Source organism: Melanostigma gelatinosum (genome assembly GCF_949748355.1).
Source record: "Melanostigma gelatinosum genome assembly, chromosome: 10".
In the NCBI taxonomy this organism is placed as follows: Eukaryota; Metazoa; Chordata; class Actinopteri; order Perciformes; family Zoarcidae; genus Melanostigma; species Melanostigma gelatinosum.
This window is the reverse complement of record NC_136643.1, coordinates 16917175-16939849: the sequence shown is the minus strand read 5'-3', so window position 1 is coordinate 16939849 and position 22675 is coordinate 16917175. Positions and strand designations below refer to the sequence as shown.

Here is a 22675-nt window from a genome sequence, read left to right as displayed (position 1 = left end):
GTTTCAAATTAAATATAGGATTCAAAAAATGGCAAGATCATCAAAACTAGACTTACTCTGAATCAACAGGGAAGACAGTGAGGGCCCAAAAGTGTTATTTTGAAAAACCGGTTTATTTTATCTGTGCGACACACTCACCATTCAAAAATAATATTCCCACAAAAGTCGCTACTCATTTCACAATATTCATAATAAAATACAGTTACTTCAAGTCTTCTGACTTCAGCTGTCTTGAGATGCCTCCGCTGGACCGTGACTCTGTCTGACGCACAGCTGGATTAAAGCCCACTGCAGGTTCTACGTCTGTCTGCTGGGTTTCTGACAAGACTGGCTTGAAGTAAATGCTTGGAGATGAAACACACTATATGCACCACATCAATAGTTTTCAGAGGAGAAGCTCGAAAGAATATTAGCTTTTTGTGTAAGGGTTTCCTACAGTATGTTGTGCAGAACACACAAACAGTACACGCACAGAAAATAGAAAAAAAAGCACACTCCTCCACACACAGGTCAGAGGTCAGGCACTACAATACTGAGGAGACCAGTGTTTGAGCAGATATTCAGCACAGGCAGAGCACAGTATAAGACATGAAGTGCTACAATCATCCTTATGCATTAACAATAGTTGAACAAGACTGTACTGTATGTACACTCTATACACGTTAGAAATACAAGTTGAAAGAGTGACAGTAATACCTCCTGGTATTTTACACAATTAACGTAGTACTGCTCTAGCACCATATAGTCAAAGAGCTGTAAACAATTCTTTTGTTTTTTGATTGGCTAGTTTAATAGTTCATGAAACAATCTTATTATTTTTATTTTTTTAAAGCTGTTTGCCATGTCCTGTTTTTTATTTTTTTATTTTTTTATTTTTTAGAAAAGACTGACTAACATAAATACTTGAGAAAATAAATACACACATTTACACTACACTAAAGTACTGATGATAAAAAAGGAAGCAAAAGGCATATTCACTGTGGAAATCCCCAAAGTAGAAAGGCCCAAATACACAATATTGAGCCCAAGAGTCAGTGCATTCTGATAAAGAGAACAGTATTGCACTTTAAAGATATTAATCCATGAAGTGTGTTTTCTCAGCAGGAGAGTCCCCCCCCCCCCCCCCATCACATTGCACGTCAGTGGTATTATAAGTTATTTATTGATTTAGTGTCACAGGTGATGAGAAGGCCTCCAACACCAAAGATGAAGTATGCTGCTGTGTAGAGAGTAGCATTGAAAGTCCACACGGCAAACGGTTACTCCAGCAGTTCGGTCCATCGTTTGTCAAAAAATGTCCTCATGCTGTGGCCGGCTCGTCCGATTTCGGAATCATCTTCGTTGAATTTTTCACAGTTGTCAAAAACCAGGTTCACGTCAACGATGAAAGTTTCCAAATTCAAGTACCTGTAATCGTTAGAAAAGGTTCATTTTTTATTTTTACGTATATGCAGGAACAAATGAAAAATGATGAAATACATAGAGTATATGCACATGGAAAACACACACATGTCTACTTAAAAACAAACATCGTGACAGTAACACACATACTGGCTGTTGGTGAGCTTTTCTCTGATGGTGGAGAAGTCCATGGGCTTTCTGATGACCTTCCTGTATCCAGGGACGGCTTTCTGGTTGACGGGCGTGAGGAAGGGCCAAGAGTCCTGTTGGGCCGCCAGCTCATCCAGCAGCACTCTGGAGAGAACACGTGAAAATAACATTTTTAAAAAGGATGTTTTGATTGTCAAATGTTCATGACTTCCAGAGGAGAATGAGAAGCGGTATGCCGCTGTGCATGCAGTGAGTACATGATCATGCGTACCGGCACATCGTCAGCCCATTTGTGTCGCTCTCTTTGGTCGTTTTGGCTTTTTTCACACAGGAGACGGGGCTGCCGTGCCTGGTCTGGGAGCAAGGGGGGCTGTCGTCTCCTTTCCTCTTTTTGAACTCCTTGGTACCTTTCTTCGGCACGCTGTTGCTGCTGGCAGCCTCGTCTTTGATGAGCTCTCCTACCACAGATGGCCTACTGTTTCGTTTTACCTCACTGCCTTTCTTCCCTCCTCCAGCTGTTCGGCTCTGCTGCTTCCTACTCCAGGGGGATTGACCGCTCCCCTGAATGACAAAACACACCGGAGACCGGTGAAGAGACAAAGAAAACATATAATCAAATCAATTAACTGAATGTGTACATGCGATACATCTACGTTGTCATTTAATAATTCAACTGTGACAGTGGAATAAACAATTAGGGCATGCTGGTACCTTTGCTACACAAGTGGGACAAAACCAGTCGCCGTCAGGTACTGTAGTGATCTTGGGTTTCTGGCAGTACGTGTGGCAGCCTTTGTCACATCCATCACAGAGTAAGAGCAGTTCTTCATTATCTCCCTTTTGACAGAGCTGGCAGTGCTGGAAACAACAAAATGTAGCCGTGAATACAACCCGAGATACATCACAATGAAAACTGTAGTTTTTAATGCATTTCATTGCAGCCAGGCACATTGAACGATGTTGATTTGTTACCGGTTGTAATCCGATACGGTTGCTGCCTCGTAATGATGTATTGTAAATTGATGCTGCTATTTCTTTTCTTTTCACCTTTTGCCGAACAACAACGCTGCTGTGCAGATTTATTGTGTTATCTTTCAAGAGGTTTATGTACTTCAAAAAACAAAACAAAACAAAAAAATCAATAAACCAATAATTTATACAATCTGTGATTATGGGAGCGAGTGTGTCACTAACCACTTTCATGATGGATCGTTCCCAGGCAATGGATTTCTGCAGCTGCTGAATGCAGAGTGACAGCTGAGCTGAGCTGCGGACTTCACCGAGGGCTTTACGCCACAACCTCATCCCCGGTGCCGCCTCCTCCTCGCTGTTTTGAGATCACAGAGATCACATTCATCAAACCGAATGATAAAAGCCATTAACCCTGGTTGCACAAGCAGTGTATTGACTCTGTGTGGGATGAACCTTCCCTTCACCATCACCACTAGAGGATGGTGTGGTGCAGGTACATTATCCAGTCTGATCTGAGAGGTTGTACTTAGAGGATCTTCTCCTCTCTTTCAGTACCTTCGCTCGATGTTCCTCTCCAGCTCTGCCAGCCTGATGACGGCTATATCAAGGGGATTGTCGGGCCGTCGCACCGCCGTGCCAGGGAGTTCGTCCTGGCTGGTTTCTCTCTGTCCTTTCTTCTCTGGAGCAGGGGAAGCAAAGAGCTTGTGCTCGTGGTAGACCAGATCCTCCCTCTCCGACTGGGGCTCGGGATGCATCCAACCCTGAGGGAGACATTGTTACATTTGATGACACAGTAATTAATACCAAGACAAAGTGAGGACACAGACACAAGGACAAGCATACGTTGGAGAATTACTCGTGAAAATGAATATGAATAAAACCAGTGTTTTATGAGCCATAAGGGCTGTATGAAGGTGAAAGAGTAGGCTGCTCATTTGCACAAACCTTGACCTGCAGGTTGGCGGATATGACTTTCCTCTCCAGACCCTCGACTTGCTGCAGCAGGCTGATGTCCACCTCCATGGCCTGCTCCTCAACACACCAACCCTCCACCGTCTCCTCACGCAACTCCCCCTTCTCCAGCTCTGCCACATCAATCGCTACCACCGCAGATACAAACAGAAATTACAAAACTACCGAATCAAACCTACCAAATCTACTGAAAGCAAACTTATTATATTCAATGTAAATCGACCAAATGCCAATAATATATTTCTATATCACAGCATGTCTGTTGTTGTAAAGAGAGCAGGGGAAATGTGGACTAACCGTCCTTGCTATTGGCACAGAGCTGGTTCGTATACTCCATATGTTTCTGGATCTGTTTCTGCAAGGCCTTCTCTCTGATGCCTCGGCTATGGAGGGCCTTGACCAGACTGTGCAGTCCCTCCATGTCTGCCACCCTCCACCAGCCACACAGCATCTCTGCCAACACACACACACAATTTTAAAACATGTCACAAAATTGTTTAATTTTCAGCAACATAGAGAAGTTGTATTCCCGAGTGACCGTCTGTCTGGGCAGTAAATACTCGAGCATATTTGACTGGTGCATACTGGCAGTGAGCCATTCGTACCCTCAGGGATGGGCTGAGGACTAGGGTAGTCCTGGGTCTTGGCCACTTCCACAGCAGGGAGCGAGGCACACTCGGCCTTGTCACTCTGTCGCTCTGGGGTCTCACTCTTGTTGTCAGAGTTGTGATTTGCCAGGAAGAAGACCTTTTTGCCATTACCCTCCGCATGTTGGGAGGTCAGATCCAGCATTGGGGGTAGAGAAGCGCCAGAGAAGGGCATGCTGGGACTTGTCGCTGCACTGGACACGTCGCACCATGCCAGCCGGCTTTGATGAATGCCAGACTTTACTTGCTGAGGGGGGAAAAATACACACTTTAAATTATGATCAAACTTTACTTCCACATACATGACTCCAACTTGTGTTCTAAAACAAAGCACAGCGTGATCTGACATAATTGTGACTGAGATTATTGCCATCAACCAACCTGAGAGACAGAAGGTTGAATGTTACTGATCCCAGCAGGAGCACTGGAACTGGCTGTAGCTAGGGGCTCGGGGGAGGGGGATTCGGTGCTGACGGTCTGTAGGGGAGAGGAGGAGTCTGGAGGGCTGGAGCCTGAGGTGAATGAGGACTCGTCACAAGGAGAGCGAGGCAAGAGGCTAAACCACTGGTTGCTCTTTTCCATCAGCATCTTGGAGAGCTGGTCCTCATGAAAGATCGACTGAGGGCTGCAGGTTATCCAGGGACTAATGAGCAGGGGGGCACTACGCAGGGACAGCACTGAAGTATCTGATTTATCCATCAGTCCCTGCTGACTAGTAGCTGTCTGAGAGGTAGGATACGAGGGATAAGATGCAGTGATAGGGACGTTAGCAGAAGGACTGCAGTGAGAGTCGATGTCAGAATCTCGAGCCATTTTGGCTACTTCAAGGAGTTTGCTGAGCTTTGAGAAGGAGCCGGGTTTCTGGAGGAACAGATTGAGACTGTCCTTGTCCTGCTGGCCCTCCGGTGTGGTTGTATCGCCGTCTGTGCTCTGTGCTGGGCTGGAGACCACTGGCTTCTTTGTCTCTTCCTGCTGTTCTTCTTTTACCTGGATCACCGCAGCAGTCCTCTGTCTCTTCCTCTCGTTCTCCATCTCTTCATAACCTGAACAACATGAAAAGGTTACCTCAGCACAAGTGCACAAAAATGAAATTCTATCCTGTACATGGTGGTGTACAAGCAGGGGCGGACTGGCCATCGGGGATACCGGGGGAATCCCCGGTAGGCCGACGGGGTTTGGGCCGGTCTCTGACATCGCCGGCCCCGACTATATTATATGCTTCACAGAACACGTTCAATTTACTCTGATACCGAAAGTCAATAATCAGTGAAAACTGTTTCAACAGTATAAACTGACATTATACTGCTCCTCGCGATCCGAGGACGCCATAGCACGGCTGGACACTACGGTGCTTTTAAAAACTTTTCTCCATAACCGCGGTCTGCGCCGTGCGGTCGTGCCGGGCGCCGGTCGGGGCGGGGCCGGCGGAGGTGCGAATGGCCGCCGTAGACCGGCGAAATACATGCCATGTATTGAATGAAAGAATGAATTTCTATAGCGCTTTTCACAGACAGTAGTATCACAAAGTGCTTAACAGAGCAGACATTTAAAAGCATAAAAAACACAATGTGACCCAAGGGTCAATAAATTATCTACACAGAGAAAATTAAAAAATTAAAAGAGAAAATAAAAAATAATAAAAACTAAAATAAAAACGTAAAACATATTTTAAGAGCAGGTCTAGGACATGGGTTTACTTTTACACAAAACCCTCAGGAGAGCGGTTTCAGTAGAGTGTTGCTTACGAAACCCAGACTGGAACTTGTCATACATGTTGTGCCTCTCCAGTGCAGCAGTAAGTTGTTTGGCCACCACTTTCTCTAAAATTTTGGACAAGAAAGGCAGTTTTGATATGGGCCTGTAGTTCATGGGAAAAGCTGGATCTAAGTTTTCTTTAATAAGGGCTGGATAGTGGCATGTTTTGAAATAGGAAGGGACAATTCCTGTAGACAATTAGGAATTGACAATAGATGTTACTGCAGGGCCAATAGTTAGCAGAACTTTCTTAAATAGAGAGGATGGAATTATATCCAGAGGGCAAGATGATGGCTTTGTTTTGTTAATTAAGTCCATCAGGTCTTGAAGGCTGATAGGCTGGAAAGAGTCCAGAACAGCAGGAGATTGCGAGGAGCTACAAGTAGATGAACAGATCCCAGGCTGAATGCCAGACCTAATACCTGTTACCTTATCAATAAAATAGATAAGGAATTTGTTGCAATCGTCAACAGAATAGCATGGTAAAGTGGAGACAGACGGTGAAACAATTCTCTTAATTGTGTCAAACAGAATCTTGGGATTTCTCTTTGAAGAAGAGATTAGGTTGGCAAAATAAGCAGTTATAGCTTCCTTTAATCCAGTATTAAAAGAAACTCTGAGGTCTTTGAGATATAAACTATATCTAATAGATATAGACTATTGAGTGGGCAGCGCGCCGTGTATTGAGTGGGCCGGTCTGACAGTAACTCCCGGGCCACTTTTTTCCCCCAGTCCGCCCCTGTGTACAAGGACAAAAGTGAACAAAATCTGAGCTCTCCGTTGTGGTTTGCACCTTCACCGCTCTCCATGCCCTCCACAAAGACGCCGCTACACTGCGGAAGGACCCAGTAACGTCTCCTGTAGCGGTCCTGTCCAACCGTCATGGAGCGCAGTGAGTGAGAGGAGTCAAATAACTTCTGTCTGATCTGACTCTGTTGCTAGAGAGAGACAGAGAGTACAGCAGGTTGAACTACGCGGTATTGAATTCATTGATGTACTAAACCTGAGAACAAATAGTCTCATAGGGTTGAATCTACCTTGTATGCTTTCTCCATCTGTTTCTCCAGCTCCTCCGTGCTGGCTGAGTGTACACTGTCGTCCTAGATGAAAAGATCTCATTAGCATGAGGCATGGACCGGCTGACATTTACGACAACAAACACTGATTTAAGCCGCTCCAGTAAAAGCACCACGCTGTCACTGACCTCCTCTTCACATATCTCGGCTTTCTTCCCCTTCCTCCCGCCCAATTCTTCTTCCTCGTCGTCGTCGTCCTCTCCTTGGTCTTCACTGGTGTCATCCTCGTCCTCTTCCTCCTCACTGTCCCCTTCTTTCCTCTTGCATTTGTTTCTGGCAGCGGGGATGACAAAGGTGTGGCTGTCCTCTACCCCCACACCGCTGTCCCTTTTGCCCGTCTTCTTGGCGTGGATGCTCCTCAGTCTTTGAAGACAAAAACGGACATTCAGACTAGTTGAGAGACCCAGATTATTTCAGCATCACCATCTCATTCAGAAAATGTGTACGCAGTCTTTGAACAGCAGCTTAGATCATGCATGTACTCACTTGCGAAGTTTTCCCTCGACAACCCACTTGTCCTTCCTCAGGTTGGTAATGTGCTCCATGTTTCTGTCGATCTCACTGTAAAAGTATCACACGATATTTACACAGATGTTCCCGTGACCTTTTTTGCATTACAAAAAGAGAATGATGTCTTTGCGCCACGCTGATGTGGTGTTACCAGTACTACTGAAAAATTGATGACATGTAGTTTGAATGCCCGGGATACATTTTAATGTCAGTTTAGTTCATTAACATTACAGTGTGCTACAAAAAAAGAAAAAGCCTCACCTGATCACAGCCTTACTGCAGCAGAGCTCGTTGACGAGGAATGCTAGCATGGAGGCCTTCTGTGACGGGCTGTGGGCCTGAAACGCTTTGGTCCTGAGGCTGAGGGCCAGAGCAGCCAGCTCCGTCTGCTCACAGTGACCCTCCATGTAGATCTGCAGGATCTCGGACACGTTGTCTCGGTTGATCCCCACATTAGTCAGGTGGTCCCCCAAGGCGGTCTTATGCTGAGAGAAATAGGGTGTTTAAAAAAAAAAAACAGGGAGTTCAGTGGTGTTAAACAAACAACAACACGATCTATTTATATACTGTAACCCATGAGAGCAGGGCACAGGTGACGGGTATAGCCCCTAAGAGCGCAATGAGAAACACTATCCTTTTGAGCAATTATCTTTTCGTAAAGTGATTAACGTTAAGTGCTTGAGTGACCGCTGGGATGCGTCTTGGACACATTTAGGATGTTCAGGTATTATGAAACATGATATTTTAGTTGACAGGCTCACTGAATATACACACAGCCTGGGACAGCCTCTTAATACGACTAGATGTAACAATGCATTGTAAGGTAAAGACATGATTGCACAGCATGGACAAATAGCTTTGGGGAATGTATTACAATGTTGGCTCAATATGTATAGCAGGTGTGTGCTTTTTTCTGTATCTGTGCACATACGGTACCACATGTAAATTACAGAACGGGAACCATTTGCACTTCAACAACAAAGTCTCACCTTGTGACCTGCAGGTATGCCAGGATCACACACGACGACGGAGAGCATGTTCACCAGCAGGTCCTGCACCTTGCCCATACTGTCCCCAGTGTTGAGCAGCCCCTCCTGAAGGTCTCTTAGGTTAAGCATGTTTGGATTTGTGTCTAGCCTCAGCACCTTCCCAAAGCTGCGCAGAAACTGCAGCACCATCAGGCATTCAGAGAAGGTACTACCCGGTAAGACCAGGCCAGGGATCCGGGACAACTCTGGAAGTGGCTGCAGAGTAATAAAAACAAGGTTTAAAAAATAAAATATGCAATATTTATCATCTCTCATTAACAATTTAAAATTCAGCTTGTGTGAGAGAAGTGTCCAATATACCCTAAAGACAAAGTTGGACAACTTTTCCAGCATTACTTGTTTCAGACTAGTTTGTCTGTCAGGTCCTGTTAAAGAAATCTCATGAATAAAGCCCAGAATTCTTTGATTAGAAGTAGCAGATCAGTAATACTGTAGTTGGTGTTATGGCACAAGTAGCCACTTGGTGGCAGTATTTTATCTTAAACCTGCTTTCTATTTAATCTATTCCAGATGCTTTCAGTAATATTGCACATCTATTTTGGTAGATCTGATAGTGAAACAATGAAACCATAAATTTGTCAAAGAGCTTTTCTAATCTTCATGCCTATAGCTCCTACAGTGATTGATTTACATGTCAAAAAATACCCTTGCTGTCGGACAAAATCCAATCATTTCCGCACATACCTATTCCACAGATGGAGACTATCCATGCCACACATGGACTCTCATTCTGTGTGAATACCTTATGATCTGCTAAGCACATGTCTTCATTTGGTTTCTTCAGCTCCTTCGCCTTTTCAAGTTCCAGTCTTCTCAGCTGCAGTTTCCTCTCCTTGTTTAACCGTTTCTCATCCTTCTTCTCTTTCTTCAGACGCGCTTTCTCCTGCAGCCGAGAGAGAGAGAGAGAGAGAGAGCGAGAGAGCGAGAGAGCGAGAGAGCGAGAGAGCGAGAGAGAGAGAGAGAGCGAGAGAGAGAGAGAGAGTATTAGTGACACTGCTGCTGGCTGTTGTGCTCGGAATAACAGAGGGTGGAACACACAAACTATGACCTCAATTACCACACTGTTGAATCATCAAAAAAAAAAAAAATGACTAAGGGAGGAAAGACAAAATGAAACCGTGTAGCAGAACAGAGGAGTGGGGATGTGAGCGGATCAGGCGTTACCCACCTCTGCCTTCTTACGGGCCTCCACAGCCTTCATGAGCATCATGTGCTGCCGGCGTCTTTCCCTCTCCTGGCAGAGCACAGACACATAGTTTCTTTCCTGTTCATAGTGTTATTTGAAGGGAAAATGGCTCATGTATGTATTACACAGTACGAACACCTAGTACATGCACAGTAGAAGAAGAAACGCAGATCACCATTTGTCACAGTTAAAAATGTTGCACATTGCACCGTACGTAAAGACACAACAGGTAAACCCAAACGGAGCACAATGATCGACGAAAAGCGACATCGCGGGTCGTGATGCACACACAAAGCATAAGTTACAAACAGCCATTATTAATCTGAGCAGGTCAGCAAGAAGGCAGACTGAAAGATACAGGCCAAGAGGTTTAGACGTATAAGCTGCAAATATTAAGTGTCACAGTGACAAGCAAAGCACATCATTTACGAACATTATGAACAATGTTGTAAGAAAACTATTCTGGAGATTAAATTAAAAATGATTATACTTCAACTCTTTATTTACTGTGAAAACTAAAGTGTAGAGTCCATCTATGCTATCGTTGCCTCAGTTAATGACGCCAATCAACAACCGTGATAAAACATTCAAATCTCCAATGAGGAAAAGCAAGAATTTGGTTTCCATTACCTCAGTGAAGTGTATATTGATTTTTCTCAGGCGATAAAATAGATTAGAAATTTGGCTCACGTGCTTTAGAGTAAAATGATTTTGAGGACCTACATTCATTCAATCCAAAACAAAAACAATGTAATAGGAAGTTGGTGTTCCTTTATGCTATCGCAGTGCTTTGCACCCGGTTATACTTTCTGTTTTTAATCGTATTGGCCAGACAATGGATGCGTTTTCTTTGAGAGACAAATAGCGCAGACGTATGGAGCGCACTGTACTGGACAAGCCATGCAGAAGGATGTAGTATGACCGCAGCCAGTGCTACGCTTTGATGGGAACCATTTATCACAACACGTTCACAATAGGTTGTTAAATGTACAGAAACAAACATACCCATACCATATCTAGTCTATGTCTCTCCAACTCCTGGTAGAAAGAGTTTGCAAAGTATTAAGAAATAGAAAAATCACACAAGAAAATAAATGCCAGAAAAAATCCAAACAACAGTAAACTCAAATAAAAAAATACACCCATGAGAACCTCACAGCATAAATTGATAAATTGCATTGTACAACATAATTCCATTAGGCTACGGAAAATGATATTTAGTTTCGAGACAATCTCCAAGACGTTGAGTTTAAACACAGTAAGAATGGCTTTAAAAATAATTTGGTATTGATAATAAAAAATGAAAGAAATACCTGGTGCTTCAGTATGACGGCTTGGAGTCTTCGTATTTCCTTCTCCTTTAACAAAAAAAGATAAAGTAAATTATCAACTGAAACATATACACAAAAAATGACATCATTGTAAAAGGCGTATACATACTTTATTGAACATCATGCTAAAGTTCCCGGACCCTAGACTTCATTGGTTGAAAACATTTCACAGATCCATGGAGAACGCAAGGAGATGATCAAACCTCTATTAATCACAGTGATTAACTAACGCAAGGAAAATATCTTTCGCACTGACGAGCAGCTCAATGGAGCAAAAACATCACAGTGCAGACAAGTACGGGAAAAAGAATGGGAGTCAGCAGAACAAGGGAGCATGCTCATCTGGCGCACCTTGTTTCGCTTCTCAGCCTCCATTATTTTGGCATTGGCTGCTTCTTCTTTCTTCCTTCTTTTTGCCTGTACGCAAGGAGAAACAATATATGTATTTAAAAATACATACAGTACCGTACACCGCAGAAAAACTGACGAAATAAACATTTTATTGGGGCAGTAAACTTAAAAAAGTTTAATTCAGATCATTTTCATCAAGTGAAAATAATAAAAAAAAGATTTGGAAAATGATCTTAAATGTATATAATAAAGATAAATCCAGTTTGAAAAAACGAATTAAGTTTTGTTCTTAACATTATGTATATGTTTGCTAGATTGTTTCTTTTTTTCCAATGGAAAATGTTCCACAGAAAGCTTAATAGTCAGCGCGGCTCACTGATAGTCACATCTAACATATTGAATTCCTGTGCAATGAGATGATTATGTCCTCCAATTAACAGTGAAAGACAAAATGGTTGCAGTTATTATGAACCACCAGCAGGCAGTGAGAATAAATTAAGCAAAATTCTATCAGTAATTACAGCCACAGCGAAATCCTGTTAAGAGCTGCTTGCCAAGCATGTCAACTAAAATTTGATTTATAAAAGCTAAAATACTTCACAGCTGCTATTCGTGAGAGAATGCAAAATAGGTATTTCACCTAACCCTGGTAAACTCTGGGCCACCTCTTACTTAATGAAATACTGTATTAAGCTCCATCACGGTTTGAGGAGATTTTCATATTCAATGGCACTTTTTCAAAAAACCAATTAGGCATTAGTCACATGAACCCACTGGATGTGACTAAAAGTGGGGCCACATAATTTCGGAATAGCCTTTGGTTGGGTTAAAAAAATAAAAAAATAAAAAAATCCTATCAACAGCAGAAAGGAAGTGTTTTAGAATGTTTCTGCAATAACTTTCAGGACGAACCTCGAGAATTTGCTGTGCACGGAGTTCTTTCTCCATACGAATTTGCTGAATGCGCTTGATCTTCTCCTGGTAAAAGGATGAGGGCGAGATCAAATGAATTAACTGTTAAGTCATGCATGTTATAGAGTGGCGGAGGGGGGGGGGGGGTGGGTGAAGCAGTACAGTGGGTCTTTGCAGACAGGAAAGGTGCAGCATTTAGAAGGATAGCAACTTCCTTGCAGAATTTTAAAAGCAATTTGACTGAGCTTAAAACCTTTTTTTATGAACAGAGAAGCTGCAGATGGTTATTAAGCTTTGCACGGAAAATTAAACAATGCATGCAAAGGAAAGTCCTTACTTGCTGTTTAACAATCTTCATCTGCTCCCTGTTTTTCCGTCTCTCCTCTGCAGCCATTTTTGCTGGAAGACACAGACAAATTAGGCTTTGCACACAGCATTGAGATGCAAGTGTGACTTGTGGTTAGGTGTTTACCTCGCTGCTTCCTTGCCTCCTTGGCTGCTTGTGCCATGGCCTGCTTCTCAAGTTTCCTCATCATTTTGATCTGAGCTGCCTGTCGAGCTATTTCTGCAACATAATGACATGTGTCAATGAAATCACAAACCCTATTAAAATTCCTCTGAACAACCTCCAAAGAACGTGCCAGAAGTGTTTGCAACAAGCTACTGTGTTTACGTGCAATAATGACGTCGCGGCCCATTGATAAATCAATATCGCTGTCTCTTCCTAGATGGTTTTTATCATGTGCGATTCTAGAAAGAACCCATTACAGCTTGATTTTAAGGATACGACGAGAAAACATTCACCAGTGATATTTTACATTGTTGGGAATGGTTCTGCTAATGAGCTCTACATAAACTATTAAACTCCTCTGAAGCGTAGCTGGAAATATAATGAAGTGATCACTTTATCACCAGTGGGCTTACTATCCTCAGAAAAAAAGATAAACACCCCAAATAACCATAAATGATAGTCGTTTGTGTTTCATGGTTGATTTTCTCTTGACCAGGTGCTGCTGACAGTCTTCTGGGACATTAACTGACCTTGAGCCTCCAGTTTGCGTTGCAGCTTCGCATCACAGACATCGTGGAAGTTATTTTCATCAATATGAAGAGGATGGGTCTTCCACCTGCTGTCCCCAGTGTCATCACCTATCGACCGCCGCTCAGACTGTGTGCAACGGCTGCGCCTCCCGTCCATCGCGATGATACTCGGAGCGATCTCCTCCTCTGCCAGCAAGAACCACTGTAAACCCTGGGGTTTGTCAGACGGAGAAGAAAGACATTAAAACCAACAAACCAAACAAAAGTGGCTTGCCTGATTATCTGCCCAATGCTTTCATTTATGGATTTTCATGTTGACTGGCTTCAGTACTTAAAGCTACAGCGTTGAGGCTGTGTAGGGAGTACGCAACATGCCTCAGAATGCATCGTGCATTTAGACAACAGCGGTACTGTTCTTCAAGCTTAAAACATATTTCAAATCACTTTTTCAGTGATGAAAATGAATTATTGAACACAAAAAGAAGTAGAAACAATTACCTCCGGTCCTTCTCTGGCTTCGTAGAAGTCACCCACTTGAATTTTTGTGCTGAAGCTGAAATTGTCTCGGGAGATTTCAGTTATTCCATTCCGAAGTAAGTACTGCAGACAAATGAATAATGCATATTAATTAAAGAAGTACATATTAACTGATGCAGTGAGCATACGCAATCATGTAAGGCTTCAAAGCGACATTCAATAAGACAAAGTTAAACATTGTAGGTTCACCTTCACAACATCAGGATACTGACGCAGCTTCTTCCCACACGGAGCGAAGTAAGCAACCTCTCCCTGTAGACGACCCGCCACAGTCCTGATACGGGTCTCTCTCTGCCACCTGAAAAACAAAGAAATTGCAAAAAATAGCACATACACTGCCATAGAGGTAAAACAACAACAGTGTTATTATTGGGACAGATACAGTACACATCATCCTCTTGTTCACAACAGCAACCAAATAAGGAGAGAAACTATGTAAATGATGTCTGTACAGCTGTGTAGTCTGTGGCCTTGTCTTGCTCTGACCCTTCCAGTAATCACACTCCTATATGGCCAAGCACCAAGTGGGGCTACCCCTCAGTCCCCATGAGCTCTGCTGGAGAGCAGCCATGGCTTATACACACACACACACAAGACATGTCGGCGGTTATCCCGCACAGAGAAGGGGTTAATATCCAGACTCATGGCCTCTGTTTCCTGCAAACCTGCTGATGAAAAACATCCCTAGAAGATGAAAGGTGCTCTGATCCAAGGCTGCCGAATTTGTGGGCAGGGGGCTACTAATGTTGCATGTCTGTGTTGAGGCTGTATGCAATTAACCCCTTGATGCCGAAGTGCTGGGCCTCATTTCATTTCCTGCCTACTGCTCAAGACTGGGAGTTTTTAAAGGCCCCTAAAAGGATGTTTTTTGTAGTCTACTCCAATATAGCTCTTGATGAAGACGTCACTGTTCTCAAATCAGGAACTCTAGTGGAGCTTTTCTTTTTACAGTAACATTTACAGTATTTACCCTGGGAAAATTTCATATTTACACAGTGATATTCCCCAACTGCAGATGACTGATAAACATCTGGTTCTCAATGGCACAAGAACAGTACTTGTTTAGAGAATGAAGTGTTTCTTATTCCTTTTCATTACCGGTGTGAATGTGTTCACACTGAAAGTTTATCGATCAGAAACACGATTCATGGTCTGTTGTATGTGGCAAACCCAGAGGTATGAGAATAGTTGCCGTGGATGATCATGCGTCTCAGGCTGCTCCACAAAGACCGTAGATAACCTTTTAGGAAAGGTCACTCGTCAGCCTTCGGTAAGCTGACATTTTACTACAACACCAATTGCGTAAACACAAACAATTCAGGAAGTAGAACAGTAAGGACAAATGGAACATGGTGAGACTGTCAAACCTTTATGCATTTCTTTTGACATGAAGTGCATGCACACTAGCTCACCCAAACTCAAGAGGCAACCGCAGAACTCCCTCATCAGTTACTCTCCTCCTCTTTCCTGATCCTGGAAAACAGGAGAAATGACTCAGCGCTTTTCGCACCTCCAGGAGGACGTGAGCAAATCCACAAATCTGCCATGTTTACAGATATATCCACGCCACGACACAAGGAAGGGGGCAAAACATCATTGCAAATATGAAAACATCAAACAAAAAGGAGACCCTGTTATACATCAATTTATTGTGGATAGCCGTTTTATATATCAAATGGCAAACGTCACATGACTTCACTTAAATGACCATGCAGGTCAGTGGAATGTGTTCGCTCAGTTCACAACAGCAATGCCCTGATATGTATGGACATCAACATCACATATTACACAAACAATATTCAGACCTTTTGACACAAAAGAGACGGACAAAACACAGGAACAGAGCTTGGACAGCAACAAGCCTCACCACGGTCAGGACCAGTATTAATAGTGTGAAATACAGTTATATTCTGCGTTTTATAAATGTTGCTTTTACATCATTGAGATTAATTCACTGCATGCACTCTTCTTTTACCATTGTTAAATGTAAAAGGAAATTAATACTTCTCTGTTACGGCAAGTGAGAACCCAGCTCTTAGTAGCGTAATATGCTCCGTGACTCATCCAGTGTCAGATGTGTAAAGCATCTGCCTGCGTTAATGAAGCAAACGCTGCTGGGGACCATCAAAACAATGACACAACCAATTTCTTCCAGAGATCATTTTAACCTGGAACTATTGAGAGATGCGCACCCATGTTTTCATCCTGGAAAATAAACATACGTTTTCCACTGATGGGTTGGATAGTCTGAATAAGCAAAGTGAGTGAAGAAAAAATAGATACCATGTTGACTTTTGTCATGATCCCACTCTCTGAATGAATTGTAAACTGAAGCCGTCTTGTAGGCTGGGGATGTATTTGGTTTTTAAACAAACGCAGATTTGTTACCTGGCTGTGGGGCGAACGTGAAGGATGGCGATATGGTGCTGTGGTTACTCGGCGCCCCTGAGCTGGTCACTGCGTTGGGGGTAAGTAGGCTACTTTGAGGCTTGATGATCTTCAGGTTAAGCTGGGAGCAGTTGGCTGAGAGGTTCGAGGAGGACCTTTCAGTAGACAAGGAGGCTTCAGCGAGTTTCAGGGGAGTCCTTTCTGCATCGCTGTCTGCTTCCGTCTCACTGCGCTCCTTAATATCATCCTCAGAGCCGTCAGAGTCGCTATCCAGATTGCTCTCCGACTCTACAGGGGATACCAGCGTGACACAGGGGGGGGAAAACAAAATGATATTCTAATTAGCATTCTGCTCACAACCAAACCTCAACAACATGTTGTCGGTGGAATATATTTATTCAATTAAGGTCCGTTTAATCTAACCTGACAGGCTACTGCCAGAATCTTCATCCTCAATATCATCTTCATTGTCTTCATCGTCGTCATCAAAGTCATCTCCTAAGGAGTCGTCCGAGTCCCTGCTGCTGTGGATATCAGACTCGCTGCCTCTGACCAAGTCTACGGGTGGACAGGATGCTTTGGTCTTAGCGAGGCTCTTTCCTGCATGCAGAGACTTGGGAGTGGTATTCTTCCTTGGCCTGTGAGCGAGACCTGACGAGGCTGAAGATTGAAGTGGGGAAGCGGAGCTGCCGGACATCTCCTTGGCGCATGTGCTCAGGTTGATGGGCATGAGATAGGCGGGGCTGGTGGCTACGAGGAGGGGCTTGCTACTGGGGGTGCTGCTCTGGCTGCGGGGTTTAGTGATGAGGGCCAGAGGGGCATCCTGCACTGCGTTGTGGATCACTCCATTAAGGTGGCGGTTCAGGAACAGATTGGTGTCATTGCTTTGTGGGAGGGACAGTAAATGACTGCTGAACGTATCCGACGAATGTTTGTGATGCGTCAGCGACGACGAAGAGGATGACGCATTTTTGTGACTTTTATACCAGCTCTGGCTCTTAGGTCGCAGAGGGAAGGCTTGCTTCACGGAGTCCTTGGAGTGGAGGGGCTTTATAAGTAAAAATGAAAAAGTGACAGAAACAAAGAAAAGAGGAAGTAATTACACAAACTGTCACTCACATTACATGACTGTGGGCTGTGAATGGAGGAATGTAAGGTGTAATAAGAGCCGGGGACAATGAAGAGCAGACTCAGGCCTGTCAAATACAGTGAAGAAAAAAAGACTGCTGTGGAAAATATTTTCAAATTGTTTGGCTTAGTGCCATTGTGCGACCCCGGCTGTCACCGTGTATTTGTTGCTATTGTCATACTCAATCAAAAGCCTGTATTTAATGTACCACCATCATATGAATTAAAACCCTCTTGTTACAGACTGCTACATTTTCCTTCCTTTTCAAAATAGTGACAATAACGGAGTCCTTAAAAGGCGACTCCTGATAACAAACGTCCCAAAGCGTAAAAGAGCTAATTGCTTGTCAATTTTGTAAAGTATTCCCAATAGAGCTAAATGCGTTGTCGCTTCTTGTCATGTTGCGGTTAGACTCACATGATTTCCTTCTAGTAATTTGTGTTTTTTTTGTACCCTGGGCAGAATGTGGATACAAAAATAAAAGCTGCAGCTTCATAGCACCAATGCACAACAAATATAACTCACCTGTTTCAATTTAAAACTCTTCAAATGTAACAATCTTTCATCCGGAAGGTTTCCACTGCTCTCCTTCGTGCCAACGACAAGCTGGGTGTGCTTCAGAGAGGGCATCAGGAATTTTGGTTTCTGTGGAGGCTTTTGTGAGGCTAACATGGTTGGTGGTCTGAGTAAAGAAGAGAGGGCAATATACAGAGATATGTGCAATATCAGTACCAATATCAATGTATGCATGAGCAATAAAACTACCCTGTACCATAGAAACATTTTATATTTCCTACCTCATATGTGCAAGAATTTTTAACGATTTACTTATTTATTATACCTTTACTGTTTGATTATTTATTGTACTTGTTTTGTTTTCTACTGATGTTGCACTATCCACTTTGCTGCTGTAATCCTGCACATTTCTTATCTGATGCTTTGGTGAGATTAAATGAGAGAAGTGCTTTTGTGAGGTGGAAGGATGGAAGTGTTTCGATGAGACGGAGAAAGAGAAGGGGTTGTTGGATGAGCACCTGGAGGAGAGTGGCGAGGCCTCCCCGTGGGACGGTGCTCGGGGACCGTTGCCGGCTGCCGACCCCGTGGCCTGGATCACGCTGATGTGCTGCTGGCCGGCCTCCTCTGTAGTCCCGGAGCACTGGAGGAACAGCGCCGCGGACTGCGACAGGCCGGCGAGATGGGAAGAGGAATGCAGGCGGTACGGGGAAGTCAAAGGGACGGTTTCGCGTCGACGGTCTTGAGTTGAATTTCCATCCGCAGTGCAAGGTCTCTTCTTTTCACTCTCACAAGTGTTCTGTGTCAGCCGCTGAGTAGGAGGATGAGGAAAAGACAGCATGTCATGTCAGCTCCTACTGAGATAGCCTCACAGTGGCAGCTCTGTCAGCTAGCACATACATACAGTTTGCCACCCACCACCATGGCTATTTTCGACAAACCAACTAACATTTACAGCACTTAACAGAGAGGAATTTTGTCCCTTTAAAACTTAAAACGACTTATTTTACCAGACATTTTTATGTTCGTACATTATTCAGAAAAGAAACTCTTTGTCACTGGTGTCCACTGATTATAAAGCAGAGTATGCTGCTGAATATTCAAAAACAAACCCTAAAAGTTGGAGACACTTACCTCGACTTTCCTTTTCACTTGACTGTCTTTCTCTGAATCAGACCTGCTACTGTCAATGCTCTGATCATCATCTTCATCATTGTCGTCGTCGTCATCCTCCATGTCATCGGGATCACTGCTGCTCTCCTCACCATCGCTGGAGGAAATATCCGACAATGATCCCGATTGGCTGCCACTCATGCTGGAGGTCTCTAGTGGTCTTTTGTTGAGTTTCTAAAAAAACAAAATTAAAAAGTAAAAAAATGAATCAAGTGAAATGGGAGAAATGGAACCAGGGACACCAGGACAATGACGTGCGTTTGAATGCAGTGTATTGTACACGAGTGCTTAGCGTTAACCTTTTCTTTTGTCTTCTGGGTGATCTTCTGGTGCAGTTGGCCCAGGTCCTGGCTGTTCTTTTGACACCGACTACTGTTGGCTTTAGTTTTCTCAGTGTTTCCCTTTGTTGGAAATGAACTGGTGGTCACAGCAGAGTTCCCAGTAGGAGAAGAAGCACTCCTACCATTCACTGCTCCAATTACGCCTACAGAAACTGATAGATGGAAACGAATGAGAACAAGCAACATGAGTCAAACACATTAGGAGGACAATAAGTCTCATAATGTTAACATGAGTATTTTAACGTTATAAAAAACATCTTTATGGAACCAGTCTTTGTAGAGCCTCTTTGCTTTAATCTATAACAACATGTAATACCGTAGGCAGGAGCTGGCTCTTTTTTTTACCTGAGGTACGTGACTGCAAGTGAGTGGGATCGTGGCCTTTGAAGGTTGATGCAAATATGGGATGCAGACCTAGAAGAGGAGGGAAGAAGGACCCGGCTCCGCTGGTATGTGCCTCAGATGGCCGCCACCAGTCTGGAAGGGGGGGGGGGGGGGGGGGGGGGGCGAGATACCATGCAGTTAGGCACAAACTGACACTTTATCTTGATGTGCAGAGAATTAAATCTGCCAACATGTTATAAGAGCACGTTTTAGCCGACCTGTCAAAAGCACTAATCGCACTCAAAGTAAAGTTTTGCATTGACAACAAGTGAATTCCACTTATGTCGTCCGTTTATGTTGCGAGTTGAATAATTAAAGCAGAGGTCATCTGCTAGAGTCGCTGCAAAAAATTCACCTCGTCTACTAGAAAAATCACAGCTGCTGCAGTTTCCCTAAGTGCAGCATTCTTCTGAAACAGCATCTGCTTTCTAAAGCCTACATTCACTCTGTGCTGAGTGTCGTGATATCACTTTAAGAGAAGGAAATCAGATAACATGGAGAAATTCTTTCATTATTTTTGACATAGAAACATGTCAAAATCTGAAAAGGGAAGAGGAAATAATGTAAACTTCTATTTCTGTTACAATGGAGTTTGACAATGTACCTCCCCATTAGAATAATGATATAATCCAGGAAGTCACCAAAATAATTTCCATGACAGATTTGAAAACAATTAACTCGACACTCAAGCAAATGTTCCTCTTTACTTCCATTAACAGAAAAACATCGCATTTCCTACCTGGAAATGTACCAAACTGGGAGTGAGCAGCCAAGGCAGACAAGCCAAGACTTCCAAGGCCTCCAAACTCAGAGTGACCTGAACTTGATGTGTAGAGCCCAAAAGCTGGATGGCTGACCAAAGGGAAACCATTGGAGTTGCCGGAAATATTTGAACGTGCATCCCCGGGTACCTGCCGCAGATGGCCTGGAGAACAAAGGACTCAAGTTCATAGAGTGCTTTAATTATAATATATTAACGCACATATTCATTTTTTGGTTAATCTCGCTATCTAGAAAGACGGTCGATCCTGCTATTCTATATACATATACAGTACACAACAATCGATTGAACATATCATGGTTTAATTATTCATTTATAAAATCAAAAATTGTTAATACCGTGATACCGTTAATAAGGACCTCTTTTGACAGTATTTTGTGCACTTTGCCTGTATCCACTCGAGTCTTCCACAAGCTGCTAGCTCGACAGCTGCGAGTACGAACAAAAACCATACAATTCCTTGATCAATTTAATGATAAATGATCAACACTATCTGGTCAATAAGCTTTAAATGCATCGAACTCTAATTGTTGATACATCAAACCCTAACCTCTTATTGCAATCTTACTTCAATGAAAAGGGTTAGTGCAGTTTGAAAGTAGAGCTAGAAACCCTAAAAACCACACAGGCCTAATCTGTAAGAGTCTGTTAAGGTTATAACAGCACACCTGCTCACACGAACAGTGAAATCTTTGAACCACTACTTAAAAATAACCAGGTCACGCCTTTCCTCAAACGCCACTCTGGAGTCAGACACTTGTTCTAACTGGGTTAAATTCACAAGGAGCGGACCATAAACATGTTTCGTAGATCTCACTCACCTAAAGCAGTTACAAAGCTTTTAAGAGTATGAAAGCTTGAGAACAATTGTATTCAAAGGGGGTGTAACCATCTCTGGTCTTGTGGTATCTTTCTTCTACTTCCCACAGGGGATAGGACATGTCTTAAAATAACTGAATTTACTTGATAATCATAACGGCTATGTGACTACAGAGGTGCCAATGTGCTGTGTAGTGTTCAGCCCAAAATAAATTATCTGGGAAATTTCTGTGCACGTTTGGTGTGGGGGTTTGAAAATGAATAATTTATGAGAACGTCTCCAATGTGTTCTTCATTGTGATAGCACAGCGAAAAAAGAAGAAAAAAAAAAAACACACTACTTTTTGGGGCATCTTATCATGAAAGAAAAAAATAATCACAAACCACAGTATGTAAATTTGCACATTATTTTGTGGTCAGGGGTAATCTGACAGCTTATGCATCACTGCTTCTCAATGCAGCAATGGCTTTGACCACAATTAATATTCAGGGAAACAAGAGGATGTTGGCGGCTGCATGCACACTGAGAGGCTGACAGACGTGTCAAATCACACAGGATAAACTGGAGCTAAAGGTTGTCAAAAGACATTCACAAGGGCGTACACAAAGCCTTTTTAATTGTAGGCATTCGTTAAGTCGACAGTCTTTTCATTCCTATCAAGTTGTCTGTAACATGTTAAGACTGGGAGAAGGTGTCTTAAGCCCCCTTATTGTGGCACAATTTTAATTCAGTGTTTTCAGCACAGTTTAGTTGGACGTCTCCTCTTCATTTTTCTTCCCTCACGTCTGTGTGACAGTATAGTTATAAAGTGCATACTGATGAAGTCAGTCGGAACAGTGCATTCATATCTTGTGGATTTAAGGCGGTTCTGTTTGTGACTATGGAAGCCGTTTGAAGCACTGCACACTCAAAACTTACCAAAAATAGTTCATCAACCTTGGGCAGAATTGTAAGAAATAATGACTTGAAACTAAATAATATATCGTAACAATTAACTTTACGTCAGATTTGATCTTGTGCCTATGTCTACGTGGTGTGTGTGTGTGTGTGTGTACCACAGGTGGTGAGAAGGGAGCTGCCTGCAGGGCTCGGGGCCGGGCTGCACTTTGTGGAGGGTGTCTGGGGTGGAGCAGGGGAGGAGCCGGCTGAAGAAGAGGCCATGTGAAGGGAGGACGGGGCTGATGATGGGGAGGTCAGCCGCTCTCCGAACTCCATATCTGTCAAACACAATCCAGTCAATACTTGGAGATAAAAGA

The 22675-nt window shown here is 43.3% G+C and overlaps 1 protein-coding gene across 1 annotated transcript; it reads right to left on the bottom strand.

Annotated features, from left to right (window-relative positions):
- Window positions 1-1203: 1203 nt before the first annotated feature.
- Window positions 1204-22634, bottom strand: LOC306783833 (bromodomain adjacent to zinc finger domain protein 2B-like; the record flags this gene model as incomplete). The annotated part of the gene is made up of 37 exons (XM_079277649.1): window positions 1204-1407; window positions 1552-1695; window positions 1823-2112; window positions 2263-2409; window positions 2746-2878; window positions 3079-3284; window positions 3469-3623; window positions 3793-3948; window positions 4101-4389; window positions 4524-5185; window positions 6691-6835; window positions 6935-6997; window positions 7102-7336; window positions 7460-7534; window positions 7745-7968; window positions 8473-8727; window positions 9275-9415; window positions 9701-9766; window positions 10724-10756; window positions 11032-11076; window positions 11401-11466; window positions 12313-12378; window positions 12650-12711; window positions 12785-12877; window positions 13354-13564; window positions 13852-13953; window positions 14080-14188; window positions 15303-15363; window positions 16279-16566; window positions 16702-17326; window positions 17933-18089; window positions 18442-18731; window positions 19055-19267; window positions 19393-19586; window positions 19789-19911; window positions 20558-20743; window positions 22475-22634. 37 exons carry the CDS (start codon window positions 22632-22634, stop codon window positions 1260-1262), a joined length of 6618 nt encoding a protein of 2205 aa, XP_079133775.1. The 3' UTR covers window positions 1204-1259.
- Window positions 22635-22675: the final 41 nt, after the last annotated feature.